Here is a 19070-nt window from a genome sequence, read left to right on the forward strand (position 1 = left end):
GCCCCCGGGGGGGGGGGGGGGGGGGTCAAGTGACTTGACCTTAACTCTGATGCCATGAACCCACTGAGAACCACCAAACAGATCCTCACAAACATTTAAACAATAGCCAAGCAGTCGCAACGACTGTGCAAACCAAGATAGCAAAATCTGGTCCAAAAAACATATAAACGCTGGCAGGCAGAAGTAGCCTATGGATCTACGTCGACCCGCGCAATTTGAAACCAAATTGCAAGTGCTCCTTATGTTTCACGTCATGGTAAACATCAGGATTTTCAATCGCCACCGACACTGAATGAACAGATTCACGAATTATCTACAAGGGTGCCCAGAGGTTTTTAATATATTTTAATATTTTCAAACAATATCACAACTAGAGGGCTAACGCCCTATTTCGCCACGCCAAAGAAAGTCGAAAAAAGAATTCCTGTACCTCCAAAATGAAATGGTTTCTTCTCTGAGTAATGTCGCACCCCTGCACAAGATTTTATGGAAATCGGTCCTTTGCGTAGTTCTGCTAACCAACAGACAAACAGACAAACAAACGCCGATGAAAACGTTACTTTCGTGGTGGAGGTAATAATGAATCACCAGGAACTAGACCTGAGAGTCTCTCAAATAGGGAGACTCACTGTCACAACTTCCAGTTTGCTGGCGAGATGATGCCGAATGAAAGAGGGCGTGTGGCGCTGTAGCATCCAAATGTAACACTACAGAGTAAAAAGTGGTTTTCTACCCATTTTGGCATTTGCCATTTCGGTTTCTCCAGAGCCCGTCCAACTCTATGACTAGTTAGTAGCTACCACACTAGCCAGATTTACATTTGGCCGTCAAACACTAAGACCCCCCTGCTCTTCCTTCAGGTGGTTGTTCCACTTCATTTCACTTTGATTAGAATCCTTAACCGATCATTGGGCATGCATTAGCGGAATGCTAACAGGTTATAGGAAATATCAACCTCTTTGTGAGCAAAATGGGAGGGAAGGATATTAGAATCCTTTCATTTCCATTATGATATATAATAGATGCATATATCAACATATTTGCAAACATTAATTTTGGGCCCTTTTTGTCTAGAAGCAGTTTAGCAGTTTAGCTTCATTCATTCCAATACATGGAAGATTCCTCGCAGCAGCCCTCCAGGTCAATTACAGCCAAAAGCTAAACTTTATTTATATAACATTTTAACATCATTATCTTACCATGAAAATAAAAACAAAACTGTGAAAGTGAAACTTGAATTATAACTAGCACAATGAGTGTTCCTTAGAATATTGTAAAGCGAAAAATAAATATCTTTATAAAATAAAAAATAATCTTTGATAAAATATCTCAACAATGCTAAGTACGTAACATACAGGACATATATTAATGGGATTAGGTTGTGGTTTCATGTAAATTTTAATATGGACAACAACTCAAATTCAGTAAGATTTGAAAAATACCATCAAGGACTATAAATGTATCATAAAACTCAACTTAATTTAAATTAAAATAATAATTTAATAATTTCCTCCAAGCACTTGTAGCCAGCAAATTGTAAAGACAGCAAGATAATGGTATATACTGAAGAAACATTAACTGCTGAGCTAACATTAGCTACCTAATTCACAAAGAACTTAAATTCTGTTCTGCAAATGTACATATCCTTTGTTAAAAGATTTAAACGTACCTCCCTCTCCACAGCCTGTCGAGAGTTAATGAGAACATGTTGCAGTTGGAAAAGTTGATAGAGAATTTCCTTTGGGGAAGGCCTGACTTTAACCCATTTGTAGTTTCCCTCCAAAAAACAACTTAACAACAAACATAACATAATGACAAAAAAATGTAGCTTTTGTTGTCATCTAAATCCAGACAGCTGGATGCATCACAGGGAAATAGAACTTCATTTAAAACTACACGTGTGATATTAAACTGCTGTGAAATAAGTTTGCGAACATGAGAACTATCATCTATTGACCTTTAGTTTGAGCTGGTAGTGTCATAGTTCCCATCAGAGCACAAAGTGAACCCTCCAATTACTTTTGTAACGTTGCTCGTAAGAACATTGTTCAATTGTTTGTTCCTTTGTTTGGGTCCACCATGCAGGTTGGGTTTAGGAGGTGGGCCGCTCAGCACTTCCTGCTTTTCATGATATCGGTGATGTCATGGGTGACATCACTGGGCCAAACCAACTGGAGGGGTTTCCTTTTCTATAGTAAAGTGTCTTTTGTCTTATTTTAGACATTCAACATTCATGTGTTGAGATAAGTGTTTTTATGGAGACCTTTGGAAATGTAAATGAACATCATGAGTGTTCAAATAGCGTTGGTTGATGTCAGTGAATTAAAAGTACTGTGTACGCCCGCCTGCTTTGTTATGGTTTGGGCTGAAGTGGTGTCGGTGTGAATTGAACGCCTTATATAAGTGTACGCCGTTGGTTGGGGGAGGAGAGGTGAAGTGACACTGCTTGGGGGCATGGGTGTTTTGGGCATGTCTTATGATTTGATTTCCTGAGTATTTGGTCATTTTGTCTAAGTTTCATGTTTAATGGAGATCACTGTAAATAAAATATTCACCTCTGAGAAAACAAGAAGTCTGCCTTTCTCAAAATTTTTCACAAAATATTAATGACCCTTATTTGTCTCCATACACTGTTTACGCAACATTTAAATTCTTCAAATTAATTCTTAAATTTCCAACTCCTCAAACTGCTTGAACTGATTCTTCATACAAATTCATGCCAGCGACTATGTTTAGCTTCAGTTTGTGCCAAAGCCTGCAATACAATCTCTTTCTTGTTTAATAGTATCAGCTTATTGACAGCTGACATTAAGGACAACTAAATAAAATATATAACCATAAACATTTCAATAATAATAGGGTGAAATGTGAATAAACGTTTTGCTTTTAGTTGGCTATTTGTGGTCTGTTATGGACAAGAGTTTATTCTGATGCACTGACACATACCGATTTTATAATTCTCTTCTGATTTCACTTTCTTATTTCTTAAGGACAATCAAAAGATAAAAATTGTTAATTGTTTAGCATCTGGCATATCATACTTGATCTTTCATTTTTTGTCATACCTTAAGGTGTCATAGCTTCTGTGTAAAGTTGGAGTGTTTTTTTACAGTGAGTGATTGTGATGGAGGACGCTGCTTCATGAGCTCATTGCACCTTGATCTGTCAACATGTTCCTCTATCATGGTCTTGACACACTAGACCAGTGTGGTGCGGTGTCTTGCAGCTCCCTCTAGTGGGTTTCCTCTGAAAACAGGGAAACAACAGTCAAGGGGCCTGAGATGTTAAATGTGACGAGGTCCAAAAGAAAAACAACAGCAAAACACACCATGTCTGTCTTCACCATATACACACTCCACGAGCAATACAACTATATTGTGTAACATTTAAAAAAGAGTGTGACGACTTGACAAACGGGCAGAAAGAAAAGAGCAGTCGGGTGCAGAGTCGTCCATGTGGGAACATTAACATTTCAGGAAGCAGTGAGTCCGTCTGCCCTCGGAGCCGCTGTCACTCACAGGCGTCAGACTGAAGTGCTGCATGACCTTTACATTATGAACAAGAAAATTCAACCTCGGAGGCTTCGAGTGCATCACCACATTTCCAGAAATGTACCTCTTTGTTTCCCAGACTACGCACGGACTCTGGATTGGAGAGATTAGGATTACACCGGAGGACTGGATTATATTGCGAGGAGGTTATAGATCCATGCGCCCAAAATCCTCCCAGTTAAGTGAGTTTCTAAGTGTAGTGCAGCACGTTGTTCTCCACAAGCTCATCCTCCATTAAACTATTAGATCTTCTTTTCTTTCCATAACGTCAGCAAACTTTCACTGTATTCATCCGCACATGTTTCTGCTTGGCTTTCTCTCAGTCCCTGGGGGAGCTGGGTCTTTAACAGACTGAAAACTCATTTCAACACAGCTGACATTTCACAGGCACTCAGGGCCTTTTTACCTAACCACACAATTTAAGCTGTTCAGTGGAGACATTTGAGTCTCTGCGGTCCTGCAGCCACACAGCTGCACCGGCAGGCAGAGAAGGAAGTGGACGGAGGTCAGGACAGCGTTTTAGGCATTATACCTAATGGACCTTGGTTCTGGACGTGTGAAACACTTCACTTAACACAGCCTCTGGGCACTGGATTGGCATGTGTGTGCACCCTTGGGTTTTTATCAACATGGCGTGCATGTGTTTGAGGTGACAGTGTTAAAGGGCAAATGACCCTCTGTCTGGCGGTTGGACATTTTTGCCCGTTAGAGCGAAACAAAGATAAAAGTCGAAAGTCTTAATGTCATCGCCTCAATCACGAGGTAATTCCCTAAACTCCTCAAAGTTTCTTTGCAACGTCTTTGCTGTAAAATGTGTATTGAGCCACAGGTCACTAGATAGTATGAAAAGTCAAACTGCTACACTTCGCAGTTGATCAAAAACAGCCCAGAGGAGACAAATAAAAAGCATCGTTTAATGTACAAGACGTAAAATTAATAATACAGGCAGGCAGACGAGTGCACACAGCTTCAGAAAATGGACACAGGCATGGAATATGGTACCACGTGGATTCATACTTGAGGTGAACCTGTGAGGGGTTGAGACTGACGGTGTAACAACACAAAGTATCTCAGGCATCATCTCAGAGGACGCCCAAATATCTGCTGATGGAGCTGTGCCAAAAATAATGGTGGGGGAAAAGAAAACAGTACAAAGTACAAAAGAGAAAAGCAAAGTGCGGAATTTCAATTAAATTACCAAAAGTAGTGGCACATTTTCCCATGTAATGCTGCAATAAGAAAATCACATTTACAAAGCCGTCAACCAGCTGATCAGCTGTACTTTGATATTGGAAGTACATTCTAAAACAAGTACCATGAAAACACTGCAGGTGTTTTTGTTAGGGTACCACGTTAAATGCAAAGAGAGGAGTCACAGTTTACTGATGATTGATCTTGGAGCCGTGTATCAAAGGATTATAAAAGTCTAAAACATAGTGCAAACAAATAAAAGCTGCTGGAGACTCGTTCTCCTCCGCTTGTGCAGATTAGAGCAACAGAGTCAGTTGGCATGTAAGTGCAGGTACCGTTTTTTTAATGAGACGTACCAGATACTTTTACCCAGACACCTGATTAGATTGTGGTAATAAATGCTTGTTAATCATTAATGAAGGTACGCTGATGTGAGGTGGTTCTTCGCATAATGTTTGTCTCAGGAAGAGCGAGGGGAAAAACACTGCTCAGCCCAACAGGAAAATCAAATTGTGCAAATTATTTTAGTATATGTACAAAACTTATAACTACATAAGTATAAGTTGGAATACAAAACATACACTAATGTTTACCCAATAATGTTTGTGAACACTTCTCGCAGGGGTGAAAACATGACACTGGTGACACTGATTCATGGGAGCCAAATGCAACAGATTAAAAGCATGTGCCAAAATTTGTAAGTCTGCAAGCACAACTAACGAGACTATTCAAGTTTTGAGAGGACGTTGTACTAAAAACACTCTGTCAAGGCCTTTTTTTTTTTTATCCACAGTCCTGTGATCAACAAACACTGTGCCTCTTGGTCTCCTTCCAGCGAGGTGATCCTTCATCTGCAAAGCACATACAAAACCAGCAGGGGGCCCCAATCTCATATCGTGGCATCAAGGCAGATGGTCATAGTGTCACTTCATTAGCAGGGAAATACTATTATTACCAGTCACATTCATTTTGAAGCAGGTACCAACACTGAAGTCCACACAGGAGTCTGGAGAGACATCGGTGAACTAGACGTCTGTGGTGCGGATGCCGTCGTCATCCAGGCTGAATGGGAAGCTGCAGCCGGTGTGAGACTGAGGCTGAGAGCGGTGCCTCCGACGCCCGCTAGCCACGTCTCCTGACGCCAGTCCACCGGTGGAAGGTACAGGATTGACGCCGGGGCTAGGGGCCGGGTTAGAGAGGGAGTTGGAGGAGGAGGAGGTGGAGGACGAGGTGGAGGAGGAGGATAGAGAAGGCAAGTTGGGCACGGAGCTGAAAGCGCTGTCTTCATCCTCTGCGTCCAGGATGGAGGGCTCACACGGCGGAACCGGTGTCCAGGGCTGCCAGCCCGGTGCCACAGAGCAGGACTTGACCAGCGCAGGTCTGCACTCATCACCCTGTGGACCGCGAGACGCAGAGGAGGAATTGTGACTTCGATAGAGAGAAGAGGCACGTTTGAATGAAAAGCCCTGCAATAAAAGAGACAGAAAACACAACCTTTATGAATCAGACTCAAGCTTCCACTTTCCAGGCACATTCGAGCAGATAAAAGCATGGGGGGGTGGGTTTGCCCCAGGGGAAAGGGGAGAGACAACAGTGTTACCTTGGGGGGGCCTCTGAACTCCTGGATCTTCATCTCGATGTCCCTGATCCAACCATGCATCTCCTCTGGAGAGTCGGTCTACAGAGAGAAGTTACCAGAAGATAAAGCCTTGCAGAGCAGCATGTTTGCCACTATTCTCACTCCAAACACAGGATGAGTCTGTCCTGTTGAAAATATTCCTTCATGAGGATGAACATTGCCAGGGTGGTTTATTTTGACAATAGTGTACAATAAATGATATTAAAAAAACAAAGTATTAATCTATATAAGAAAAGTGGTGGTAAACAATTTGAGAAAACATTTTTTTTCCTCAAATTTGTTTACCGAGACCAACAGTGCCCAAGCTGTTTATGAAACTGTATATTAGTGAACCACTTTGAAGATTTACATTGTGTGGTGCCATAGACAGGCAGGGAAAATGAAGAAGTACTCAGACACACAGTCTCCCCCCATCTCTGCACTACCCCATCTCCTCAGCTGTACAGGATGTTATTGTTGTTATGGTAACAGATGGCTGTGCCCGTTTCACAAAAACAAACTTTTCACGCTCCTAAAACAGGAGCTGGTGCCACACATCAGCAGCAGAGCATTTAGAGAAAAACAACTCCACACTTCAGCACAGATACACCTGTGAATACAGACCTTCTGTGTTCTCACTCTGTGTTCCTTAATTCTGCTTTATATTTGCACAGATTCAGACAACATTTCGGACGAAAAGGCGAAAGGGATTTTACCTGAATGTAGAAGGTTCTGGAGCCGGTGATGATCTCAAACAGGTTGTCTCTCAGCAGGAGTTCCCTGGGGGAAAAAAAGATCCTGTTGAAACACAACAGGGAAGGGCTATGATGCAAACTAATATTTGTGTTGATTTATTTCAGAACAATATCTGCATTTGGAGTCATACAGAATGTGGCTAGGTGAACACAAAAACTGCATATTTTTATATTAGTATGTGAAGTATCTGAAGAGATGTGTGGCTTCTAATGATCCAGGAGGAGACAATTTCTTACAGTTGTAAAATATAATTACTGCATAACTTGTCTTGTATGTAAAAACATATCATATCATATCACAATTCCACTCGTGTAATACAGATCTTGCTGCAGTGCAAACATAATCAGTAATTCAGTTACAAATAATATAAAGAATTTAAAACCAGCAAAGAACTGGGTCTTTTGTTTTTTTTAATCCAGCATGCATCGCCTTATGTCAGCACTGGAGCCTGTATGTAACCTGAGGGTGTGTGACATAGTCCAGTGGGTTTTGTGGGAAGTAGATCTCCCTCGTGAAAGTGCTACAACGAAAACGTGTTTGTGTGTGTGTTTATCACGGTCATGACTATATCACAAAATGGTGGTGATGAAACCATTTACTGCCCATTGATGGTCAGAATTAATTCTTGAGATGAGGGAGGAGATTCAGCTCAATGAGGAAGATTGAATTCAGACACGGGAAACCGATCACACCATAAATTGTAACATATAACATGTTTGACTGGTTCCTTATAAGAACATAAATGCACCAGGGAGGCATTAAGTCCTCCAAGCACACGTGTCCGGTGGACCTGCCCTCCGCACCTAAATCGTCTTGCCTGAAGCAAAGGCATGTCGTCGATGTGAACCTAAACATTTCCAAACTTGGATCATGCTACACATAGTCAACGTAAAATATCAATAACACCCAGTTATTTAAAAGCTGGTCTATTTGTGTGCATTTGAAAGACCGTCCCCGACTTCAGCTCGTTAGTTCCCCTCTGCCGTCGGGTCGAGCACAGTGGAAGGATCTCATGGTTTGATCACGAGGTAAAAATAACACCTGTCAAGGTGGATCCTGCACTGAGCGACAAATCTAGTGAGGACCGAGGAAACGTTGTTACGGAATAAACGTTGTTGAATGTGTGTAAACTTAGAATTATCTACATCTTTTCTTTTAATCCAATAGTCTATTTATTCAAACTGGGACGATCCAGATGCTGTTGATACCCGTCCAAAGTGCATTATCCACTCGTATACAAGTCTGCCGTTGCATGTGTTTACATTCGTACCAAACAGACAAATAAAAGGGTGGGATCATTTGACTCGGTGACTCGTGTTTGACTCACCCCGACTTGACGAGACACTCATGGACCCTCTGAATGTCCCTCAGTGGAATGGCTCGGAGAGGATCCTTATCCTGCAGCGGACCAACACAACTCAGACGTGGACAGACAAAGAGCATAGTCACACAAATAGAGATGGGAAATTAAAACAAAAAAACTGTCTCCTCACCGCTTCAGACTTGTAGTAACTGACTGCGGTGTCATCCAGGATGAAAAAACGCCTCTTCCAGCTTTTTCTCTGAAAAGAAAAAGAAAAATCCAAACACATTACGGATTCCCCAGGGACTTTTTTCAAACAGAGTTAATCAGTTACATAGTAAGTAGCTGGGCACTCACCACATTTCCCTGTTTCACACAGTAACCGCACCTCAGCACACCAAGCCTGTTGCCTTTCCTGTCTCTCCCTTCCGTCTCTTCACTCTCATTCTGAAACATGACATCATAACCATCTTCATTAGCGTCATCCTAATCCTGGTTACTGTCACCACCATCTTCAAATATCTCAGCATATATACAAGAAGCCGTTTTTGGGCAGCATGGAAGACATTAAATGCTACAATAATCATCATAGTAGCCACACTGGATTTATCTTCCTCTATTTTACCTGGATGGGAGTGTGTACCACCACACCGCCTATGATCTCAGTTTTGTAGGCCTGCTGTCTCTTCCCTCCCTGAGTGTCACTGATCACTGCAGTCACATCAGACCTTGGAGGTGCAGGGCCAGATTTAGGAACCTGTCAACAAGTATTAAAATGATTAACTACACCGACATTAGCAAGAAAACCTGATGGGGTAACGTTTGCTTCAGTGGCCAGGAGTAACCGTTTTTTATTCCCAATGGGCAGGAGCACAACCACCACGAGATGCTCTGGTTGAAAGCATCTCGCTTGTTCAGTTGTACAGTTTACAGCTGGAAATGTTTTCATGTATGGCGTGTGTTTCAATGAAAACAACTAACAAAGAAGAAACTAGAATCACCACCTACCAGTTGAACCCCGACCTTTGACCAATATCTAATCAGTTCATCCTTGAGTCCAAGTGAACGTCTGTACTAAAATCTGAAGGAATTCCCCCGAGACGTTACTGAGATATCACGAGAGCGGGACAAACTGACGGACAACCTGAAAACAAAGAATTTGTTTTTAGAGCCGCTACTTCCCCTCCCCTCATTCTACTGAACATTATAATCTTAATGAAGGTGGGCTTATTGCAGGACTGTTGCATCAGACTGTACTATCATAGCCAGGTGTACACAATGAACTGGGAGTTCTGGGTCAAACATTCAAACTGATTATTGATCCCCTTGTATGGCAAAAATATAAACTACCCCACTCTGAAGTGGCTGTGAAAAAAAAGAATTATCATTTGATGGGCTTCATTCTTACACTTGGTCTTTTGGAAATAAAACCCCTGAAATTCATTAGTCAGTGTTTTACTTTTGTTCCTGCACTGACATCACGTCCATTCGGCTTCAGAAAGCCTTTTCTGCACAGTTTCATTGAGGCCCAGAGAAGCTCAGAGACAAGGTGGCAGAGCAGCAAGGGGAAGTGAAACAGAGAGTGAGCCGCGCTGCTTCCTGTGTCAGTGTGCAGGTGAGAGAAAAAAGAGAAACACTCTACTCCACTCCGCTGTCATGAGACATCAGCATGTCAAGTTAGGTTATGTTTGCCGGTTATAAAGGTCCCGGAGGTGTCACAAACATTATGCGCATTATGTGCATGGCAGGCTCACCCACACATGTGCCATGGTGACCTAGCTACAGTGACGTGAGCATGTTATCACTCATAGTTGTGCACATTCACAATTTCCCCATTCACTAAGTGTGGGTGAGAGAATCTTTTACACAAACTAACAGCTGTGAAAGCTGTGAGAGACTGTCAAAGACATATAAGAGGTGGTTTGATGTCAATAACTTCAGAAATGACTGAGCTATCGAAGATACAAACCTTCAAATATGCATATTAAAGCAAAATGCTCACTAATATTGATGCTATTGCATTTCCTTTGGCTTGTTTCACGAACTAACAGCTGTGAAAGATTCAAGAGGACGTCACGGACATATAAGAGGTGGTTTGATGTCAATAACTTCAGAAATGATTGAGCTATCGAAGATACAAACCTTCAAATATGCATATTAAAGCAAAATGCTCACTAATTTTGATGCTATGGCATTTCCTTTGGCTTTTTTTTTTTACAAACTAACAGCTGTGCACAATACAAAAGGATGTTCAGGGCATATAAGAGGTGGTTTGATGTCAATAAGTTCATAAATGACTGAGCTATTGAAGATACAAAACCTTTTTGCCCGCATTTGCAGCCACCCAGGCCAAACTGGCTTCAGTCACACCACCGCAGTTCCCTTTAGGCTCAGGTGGAAACAAATCAATAGTTGCTTCTTAAGCCCTCCTCTAACTGCACATTAGACAAAGACAGCTGGTTCTAATTTAATGTGAAAACTAGAACCAGATAAGTGGCACAAAGTGGCAAAGTGGCCTCAGACCTTTGAACCCACTCGATGTGTGTGTGCGTATGTGAGTGTCACACTCACGGTGATCTTGCTGGCCTTGTTGAGAGCAGCCACCCAGTCCCTCATGTCGGTCACATCGTTGGCTTGGAGGAAGTACCGCCGCGAAACTGCATTAATCACTGCAGGAATACACACCGTGGCCATTAATATCCACTGTCACCGCCTGATATCATTTTATCACTTGTGTAAACACCAAATCCCCGACTCACCAAAACAGAACTCTGTCTTGGGCTTTTGCTTCGCGGTGGCTTCATTCACCTGAGAGGAGAGGAGAGGAGAGGAGAGGAGGAGAAAGTAGAGGAGAAAAGAGGAGAGGAGAGGAGAGGAGAGGAGGAGAAAGTAGAGGAGAAAAGAGGAGAGGAGAGGAGAGGAGAGGATGAAAAACAAATTAAGAAAAAGAGAAGAGAAGAGAATATCTTTGACGTCTCTTTGACTCAGTGTCCACTGAGGAGCTGTCAGCGCAGCAGTGCAGTGAAGCCAGATGTTATTATCTCTGGTTAGCTCAGCGAGCGCCGTGACATCTGGAAAACTTCACAGAGTCTGCTTCAGCGCTGCGCTGCATGTGACCGTTATTACGACAGATAACCCAGGGATCTTGTGTATCTGCGGAGCCCACTTCCATGTGTCTATTTGTGTGCACTCTGGGACCTCCTGCTTCCACACCCCTCAAACGTCTCCTCTAGACGCGTACTGCAACTCACAGTGAGGCGAAGTGACAAGCAGCCGGGAGCGAGCGGGTTACCTTGGAGATGTAGGTTAGTTTCAGGCTGCCGACAAAGCTGGCTCCACTGGGCAGGTTCTGCATGCAAACACAAACACACACACACACACACACACACACACACACACACACACACACACACACACACACACACACACACACACACACACACACACACACACACACACACACACACACACACACTCGTCATTGGCTCAGGGTCCAAGGTTACACAGCCCCTGTTGGTCAATTACACTTCCTCTTGCTGTTTGTGCAAGTGTGCGTCGTGTATGTATGCGTGGAGCACCTGGGGGTTGTCCATGTACCACAGCAGAGCATTTCCCTGCGTGTCGAGGATGAAGTATCGTCTCTGGAAGCGGCAGCTGTTCTCCTTCTCCTCGACGTCCAGGAAGCCGCACACACGGTTCAGCCGGTCCACGTACGGCATGCTGCTGCTATCACATATCACTGGGACAGATGGACAGATGGAGAGGCAGAGACTCAAGTGAGATGGACAAGGGGAGGCAAATGTGGAGGTAGCCAGACGGACAGACAGAAAGACAGAGACAGGCAGATGGGGAGGATAAACCATTTTTCATATAGATTTCAAATAAATAAATACACACACACACACACACACACACACACACAACAGGAAGAAAGAGAGACCCGCTCACACTCAGCAGTTTTTCATGTGACGTGATTGAGGCTGAGCAGCAAACCCCGAAGCCTGAGGCTGAGCTGAGGCCCTCCACCACAGCCAAAAATTACAGACTGCAGTCGAGATCTGCACACACGCACATTTCCACTGGCCAGGGAAGAAAGAGGAGAGGGAAAAAGAAGAGAAGGAAAAAGAGGTGGAGGAAAAGGGATTGAGGGTGGGTGAGCATAATCATTAGGATGATGGCATGCATGTGTATCACTGGGCTGCCAACTGACAGCAAACTCCACACTCATTCAGCCCGTGCACAAAGGTTTGCTGATGGTATTCCAATTTCATCCATAACAGACATCTGACAGTAAAATTTAAGATTCTTTTTAGTCTCTGGCGGAGTTGGAAGACCTCTCCATTTCATGATCTTGTCCTCCTCAAGTTGCTGGGGGAACTTTCAGTCTTTCCTTTTCATCCCTGCAGACTAAACGTGAAGTTATTACGATGACTTACTGCACAGTCAGATGCTCTGAATAAAAAATTTAAAATTCAAAGCAGGTTTCCTGCAGTTCTCCCCCCACCCCCCCATTTCACAGAACTTTACGTCTCCAGAAAATGTAATGTATGGAAAGGACTTGAATGTAATATGGCTCCAGAAGTAATATGATGGCAACTAGGCCACATCTGTGAAAAGATGACTGTCAACAATTAAAGTTGACAATCATATCACATATAACAGCACTTTTAAAGGGCTGTCTTGGCTTAAAACCTTTCAGATGATAATCATTTTCCATGAATATTCTCAGACTCACATCACCCAACAAAAAGAAAATAATAACCAGTTGCTCCCGTCAAACTATTTTTAGGACGGTCGTTAGGAAAATGCTTCATTTTCAAACTGCTTTGAAAAAAACTCGCAGCCAGTGCTTCTGATGCGTCAGCCATCCCAAATGTTGTCATGGTAATAGGTCAAAAAAGGCAAACCTCTCTGAGGCCTTCAGAAACTCCAGGTGTAATGGAAACGTGAACGTGACGCCACAGAGGTCAGATTCCAGCAATGCAGTGCACGCACACACACACAGACCATGTCGGGTATCAGAAAACATCTGGCTTAACCATCAACCATCCAGGGAGAAACAGCGGTACGGCTGTGGCATCTTCACCCATAAACATCAGTCAGACAGTCTTCTTCTGATTTGTAGGAGATCCAAAGTAGTAAATGAATGAAAAGGTGACACAAATCTGCCAGATAAAGTAAACAGGGTTGGTGTGTATGAAGACAGAACCTTCAGATACTCCGGATCACAGCTGAGATGTCGGAGGTTTCTTCTTTGTCTGTTTCATCCTTCGCTACCAGCCACAAACTATTCAGTCGGTAGCTCCTTGTTCAAAAGTGGCTGCAGTGAGACACACTATTGGACGTTTTGACATCATTTGTTCAACGCTGTTGTATATTATTGTGAGATAGGCTACCAGGGGGGCGGAGGATGTTGCAGCCAAGAAATTATATTAGTAAAAGTTTGGAGCCAGCTCATTTTTAAAAAAAAAAAGTGCACCTAACGTTTCAGCCTCTGCGCCAACACGGATAACTCTCATACAGTCCCTCAACTCATCATGTGATTATTGTAAAATGTTGATTAGACAGCTTACTAATAACTATGTGTAGTGCGAAGGCATAAATTGTTATGACTCAATTAATAGCTCACAGTCACAACTGTTGGTTGGACGAGGTCCCTTGTGCTCTGGGAAGTTGTGCCGGGCATCCTCCAGGATGGTCTGACGTTCAATCAATGGAGCGGACGTGTCACTGATTGTCCAACACAATGGATCGATCCCCGGTCTGTCTCCACTGACAGAGGCAGCAGGCGCGCGCGTCACGCCACCGGATGACACATCTGATGGTCGCTGACGCGCGCGCAATGACAAGTTCCAATGTTACTCAGCCAACACCTGACACACATGACATGCGTTCAGACGACCGGACGGCCCGCCACACCCACTGTACCGTACTGTGCACACACACACACACACACACAGTGCCACTGTGGACTCGACTGTCTGCTTACCCGCGGTGGAGAGCCAGTGTGCGCCACAGCCAGCGCCCCGCTCGGCTACACGAAGCAGAGTGGGTCAGACTTTCTTTGGCAGGAGTTCGGCGGAGACGCGCATGGCAGACTTCCGTTTCGAGCAAGTTCCTCACACCGCAGACCTTCTTTTTCTTTTAACCAAAAGCCGGCGTGTGCCGGGCTGTCCCAGTCTCGCCTATTTTGTTTGTGTGATCGGATTGCAGAAGACTTGGCTTCTTTTCTTTTCTTTTTTTTCCGGGTAGGACGTTTCGTTATTAGAATAAACCAGCCCCGGATGTGATCTATGCGTCCTCTCCGCTCCGGCCGGGTCCTCCTCCTCCTCCTCCTCCTCCTCCTGCTGCTGCTGCTGCACATGAGGAACTGAACCGAGCTCAGTGGGCGCCACACTGTCCCTGAACAATAAATCCATATAATAATAAAATGAATCATGTATAGTAATGTGAAGAGTATGAATACAAAGGGTGCTCCATCTTCTGTCCCTGCAGCTGCAGTCGTCACATGTTGTATGAGGACTGTGAGGAACACATGGACTCACACACAGTCGTGTCTCCGTGACGTCAGACCACAACTACAACTTGCTTAATACTCACCATATGCTTTACTTTATTTTTACTTATTTTTATTGAATCGCCTTTTTTTGCCTCCATGTCCCCACAATGTGAACGTGTCAACAGACTGAGCCGCTGGCTCATCCTGGACAAACAGGAACACAGTTGGTGTCACTCCAGCACCTGTCATAGGAGGTGAGCGCATGTGACAAGTGCAAGATCATGTTCCAAAAGGAGTGGGTGGGAAAAAATAAATGTACTTCCTGTTCTTCAAAGTCATTTACTGAAGTGTAGGGAAGTGGAGCTGGAGCCAGGATTTCAGAAATACTCACTTCATGAATCCCCCAATCCCCTCATGCCACTTCACTTCATTTTGTTACTATCCACCAAAGCAAATTTTGAAACACATTTCTTTCTTTCTTTCCTTCCCTCATTCAAGCGTTTTGGTAAACTAAAGGTGCTTCTAGTGGAGAACTTCTAAGTAATGTCTAATAAAGTCCTTCAGTAATTAGAAACCTGTAAATTGGCAAAAAGGTCAGACGACGTGACCTCAGCTTCTGCTCTGATCAAAAGTCCAACATTCACAACTGTCTTTAATGTGAATAAAGAGGTAAGAGACGTAAAGGAAGGTGAGGTTCTGTGATACTGTATATATTTATATATATATAAACATTTTCTCAAATCTTTAGAAATTAAAGGGAACAGCAACTTTCATTCTCTTTGTGCAAATAAGATTTACTTTATATGATTATGGCAAAAAAAAATACAGAAATAAGCTGTAAGTGATATTATTTACAGTATTACAAATTCATAATTTCACATTCATTATTTCAGTCCTATTTTTGATACATCACATTTAGCTGTCGGTTAGTTGGTTGGTTGAAAACCAACAGTTTCGGCCTGGACAGAGTCGTGCTCCACAGCTTAGGTCAAAAGGTCGGGATTGTTGAGTTCAGTTTTATATGGAACAGTGTCGACCACGATAACAATAACCACTGTAGCTCAAACGTATTTTCAGTTTCAGTTATCCATCAGAGGGATGGATTCTGTTTCCTGCTTAATAAATACAGTACAGTAGTATAACCTCACTGTTTCTCCACCTTTACACAAGGGTGATCACAGTTTGAGTCCTGTGATGAAAACCTCTGAGGGACAAAAGCAGAGCTGGGAGGATGAACTGACTCGACCTCCTGGTTTCAACACTTCATGTCTAATCAAGAGTCAGAGTGTACAATCTGCCTCGTGCTGAATTCAGAAATATCGGCACTTACAGGATTGATTCTGTTTTCTGTCTAAATTCGTGTCCTCCTGTTAAGAGGAAGTGGTTGCACGTCATATGACCTGCCTGAGGACGGAGACCTACCTCACCGACTTCATATCCTGTGGCGACTGGGCAGGATTCAAGTTACACAGTTGCAGAAGGAAGTTTCCACAGCCTCTGATGAGAATCGCAGACGATCAGATCTGTTTTCTCTACTATATGCGTGGTTCTGCAGGTATGCTTTTTACATGAGGGGAGACCAACGTAAAGAAAAATGTATTTTCTCTGGCCTCTAAAGGTGAAGTGTCGGGTATCAAACACCGAGATTTAACGCACAATCACGCACAGATCACACACAAAAATAAGGGCTGGTTTTTATCTTTATTCAGGCAAGCTTCTATGCACAAACACAAACAATTTCCCAAGATTTATGTTGATAAATTACTAAATACTAAAGTGGGTTACCACGGCAACGACATGAGTGAATAATGTGGTTCTGTGGTGTCGAGCTAACTGCACACCTGCCAAAACCACACTCGAGTTGACACCAGCTAGGCCAGAGCTGTGTGATTTTATTTATTCACCACAAGTTCTCTCAGGTTAATATGATGCTTTGCTGCTTCACATCACCTGAAAGTGAACACACGTTTGTATGTAATGAAGTTAATATTCAAGTTTTTGATGATAATCTAAAAAATGAAACAAGAAGCTGTTGAAATGCAGCTCGTATTTACAGGGCCGACAACACAGCCGTCAGAAAGTATAAAACGCTTTTCTTTTCACCACAATCTCAAAAAACTTGAAACTCTCAGCTGCTGAAATCCGTTTTTTAAAGACTTGGATTAAAAAGGGTGGACGGACAAGATGGATGGGTTACATAACAATAACACAGATAAGAAGGAAGTGATGGCTCACTGGAGGGAAAAGAAAAGGGGGAGGCGTTTACAAGTGAGTGTGGGCCAGACGCAGCAACAGGGCCGTGACCAGCAGCACGGGGCTGGAGGCCAGAGCCCCTGCACCGTTGTGGTGGTGATCCCCGTGGCTGTGGCTCCTGTGGGGCCCGTTACAGTCGTCGCCGAAGCAACACACCATCTTGGCTCCGGAGCTGCCGCCGTGAGCCTTGTCGCAGAAAGCCTTGTAGGAGCACGACTTCATCACGGTGTCTGAAAGAGAGGGCGAGACACAGAAGGACGTGTGAGGCCGGGAAATGCTCGCAGTGAATTTGCTTTGAGGAAACTGCACACACACACACACACACACAAACACACACACACACACACACACACACACACACACACACAAACACACAAACACACACACACACACACACACACACACACACACACACTACTACTACTACTACTACTACTACTACTACTAATACTACTACTACTACCACAACTAAAAAACAGAATAAGAGTTTTGACGGAAATGAATTGGCCATCTATCTGGAAATCATGCAGCTATTGTAATAAACGCAAAAATTATACTGCCGCATTGTGGGTATTCATTCTGGCCTTCTCTCGGTCAATGGAAACATCTTGGGGACTATTTAAAGTCGGTCTGACTTCCCTTAACTCCTGCTCCACACAAGCAGAGCGCCGAACTGACCTGCATTCACCCTTCTGTATTCAACCGAATCAGACTCCATACTTTGTCGCATGTTTTCCTGGGAGTGTGTTTGTGTTTGTGTTTTACTCACTGGGTCCTGTGATGGTGGAGCAGGCGTCGGCATACTGAGGGCAGGAGGTGGAGCCCTGTCGGTTGCAGTCTTCCTCATTGGACGCCACGCATGTGTGACACTTGAGGCCGTGGCCTTTGCAGACAGAACAGGAGAGAACACCTGACTTGAGATGATAAGCATGCATATTCGCAGGTGGGTGTGAGCGTGCAGACACACACAACCATGTGCTCCGATCAGTCAACTCACTCGACTATGCATCCACACACACAAGCACATGCTTACTGTGCGTAGAGATCCAAATATTGCTATCAAATGTATGCAGGCTTCACTTATTTCAGACTAAGTTGACATACAAATCATTAGAACTTGGTGCGGGTTTCAATCGGTGACAGCTTTATTTGGTAAATGTCCCAGACTGCGACTGAGGAAACAATCCAGGATCATCTGTGCCTCTATAGCCCACCCATAACTTGTCTGCCTGTCTAATGGACCAAATCCTTACCCACGGCTAAAAAACAATCCAAATCAGTGTTATAGAAACTCACTGTGGCAGGCGAGGGAGATGAACAGCAGGAGGGCGAGAGCAGTCCTCATGGCAACCGGCTGACGGGCCACTGTGTCTTCAAGTGTCCAGAGACCGAGTGGAGAAGCTCAGAGGAGTCTCCGGTGGAGGGGACACTGGGGCTGGAGGTGGAGGAGGAGGGGTATTGGGCATGGGAAGGTGTCCGAGGGCATTAAGGTCTTATCTCTGTAATCCCCATGTATGCTGCACAGCCAGCACCCTGCAGTAATGGACTTAAGCGGGCGAGCTTTAACAGGAAGACACTTAGTGTTACAAAGCTATCTGTCTCAATTTTGAGGTCATTTGTTGGAGGATTGGTTCCTTTGTAACTACTGAAAGTGTTTGAAATGTGGATGTAAAACGGAGCTAAAACTGCAAAAAAAGGGAAAAAGTTAAATAATCACTGATGGAAGATACCACTGCTACTGGCTCAGCTGGGACGAGTGTGTGTGTGTGTGTGTGTGTTGGGAAGTCTGATGTAAGCACTGTGCGTCATTACTGGTGCTGAGGCCATGACACACATATTGAGAGACATAATACACACATGCACAATGTGAAAATTCAAAGTCAAGAAAGCTGCTGTGTA

At 43.7% G+C, this 19070-nt stretch overlaps 2 protein-coding genes across 7 annotated transcripts; both read right to left on the reverse strand.

The window, feature by feature from the left end:
* Positions 1-4445: 4445 nt before the first annotated feature.
* plekha2 (pleckstrin homology domain containing A2) lies at positions 4446-14701 on the reverse strand. 6 transcript variants are annotated; one of them, XM_035640065.2, is made up of 13 exons: positions 14409-14699; positions 12368-12498; positions 11998-12158; positions 11712-11768; positions 11179-11227; positions 10991-11088; positions 9045-9176; positions 8777-8866; positions 8610-8678; positions 8444-8514; positions 7077-7158; positions 6343-6420; positions 4446-6208 (listed from the first exon to the last, which is right to left on the reverse strand). In XM_035640065.2, exons 3-13 carry the CDS (start codon positions 12136-12138, stop codon positions 5768-5770), a joined length of 1308 nt encoding a protein of 435 aa, XP_035495958.2. In that variant the 5' UTR covers positions 12139-12158; positions 12368-12498; positions 14409-14699; the 3' UTR covers positions 4446-5767. The 6 variants fall into 6 exon arrangements, with proteins under 6 accessions (XP_035495958.2, XP_035495961.2, XP_035495957.2 ...); XM_035640068.2 differs by lacking the exon at positions 12368-12498 and having other exon boundaries at positions 4446-6136; positions 14409-14701; XM_035640064.2 differs by lacking the exon at positions 12368-12498 and having other exon boundaries at positions 14409-14697.
* Positions 14702-16611: 1910 nt separating this feature from the next.
* On the reverse strand, positions 16612-18667 carry si:ch211-113d22.2. The gene is made up of 3 exons (XM_035640166.2): positions 18468-18667; positions 17941-18054; positions 16612-17401 (listed from the first exon to the last, which is right to left on the reverse strand). Exons 1-3 carry the CDS (start codon positions 18514-18516, stop codon positions 17181-17183), a joined length of 384 nt encoding a protein of 127 aa, XP_035496059.1. The 5' UTR covers positions 18517-18667; the 3' UTR covers positions 16612-17180.
* Between the last annotated feature and the right edge of the window lie 403 nt (positions 18668-19070).

The sequence above is a fragment of the Scophthalmus maximus genome, chromosome 19 (assembly GCF_022379125.1).
Source record: "Scophthalmus maximus strain ysfricsl-2021 chromosome 19, ASM2237912v1, whole genome shotgun sequence".
Taxonomy (NCBI): Eukaryota; Metazoa; Chordata; class Actinopteri; order Pleuronectiformes; family Scophthalmidae; genus Scophthalmus; species Scophthalmus maximus.

Coding starts and splice junctions, on each gene's coding strand:
- plekha2 (XM_035640065.2), bottom strand. CDS start 12,138: ATGCCGTACGTGGACCGGCTGAACCGTGTGTGCGGCTTCCTGGACGTC. Junction 11,228..11,711: donor AACTAACCTACATCTCCAAG/GTAACCCGCTCG, acceptor CTCTCCTCTCAG/GTGAATGAAGCCACCGCGAA. Junction 6,421..7,076: donor CCAGAACCTTCTACATTCAG/GTAAAATCCCTT, acceptor TTCTCTCTGTAG/ACCGACTCTCCAGAGGAGAT.
- si:ch211-113d22.2 (XM_035640166.2), bottom strand. CDS start 18,516: ATGAGGACTGCTCTCGCCCTCCTGCTGTTCATCTCCCTCGCCTGCCAC. Junction 18,055..18,467: donor CATCTCCCTCGCCTGCCACA/GTGAGTTTCTAT, acceptor CTGTCTGCAAAG/GCCACGGCCTCAAGTGTCAC. Junction 17,402..17,940: donor CTCCACCATCACAGGACCCA/GTGAGTAAAACA, acceptor CCTCTCTTTCAG/ACACCGTGATGAAGTCGTGC.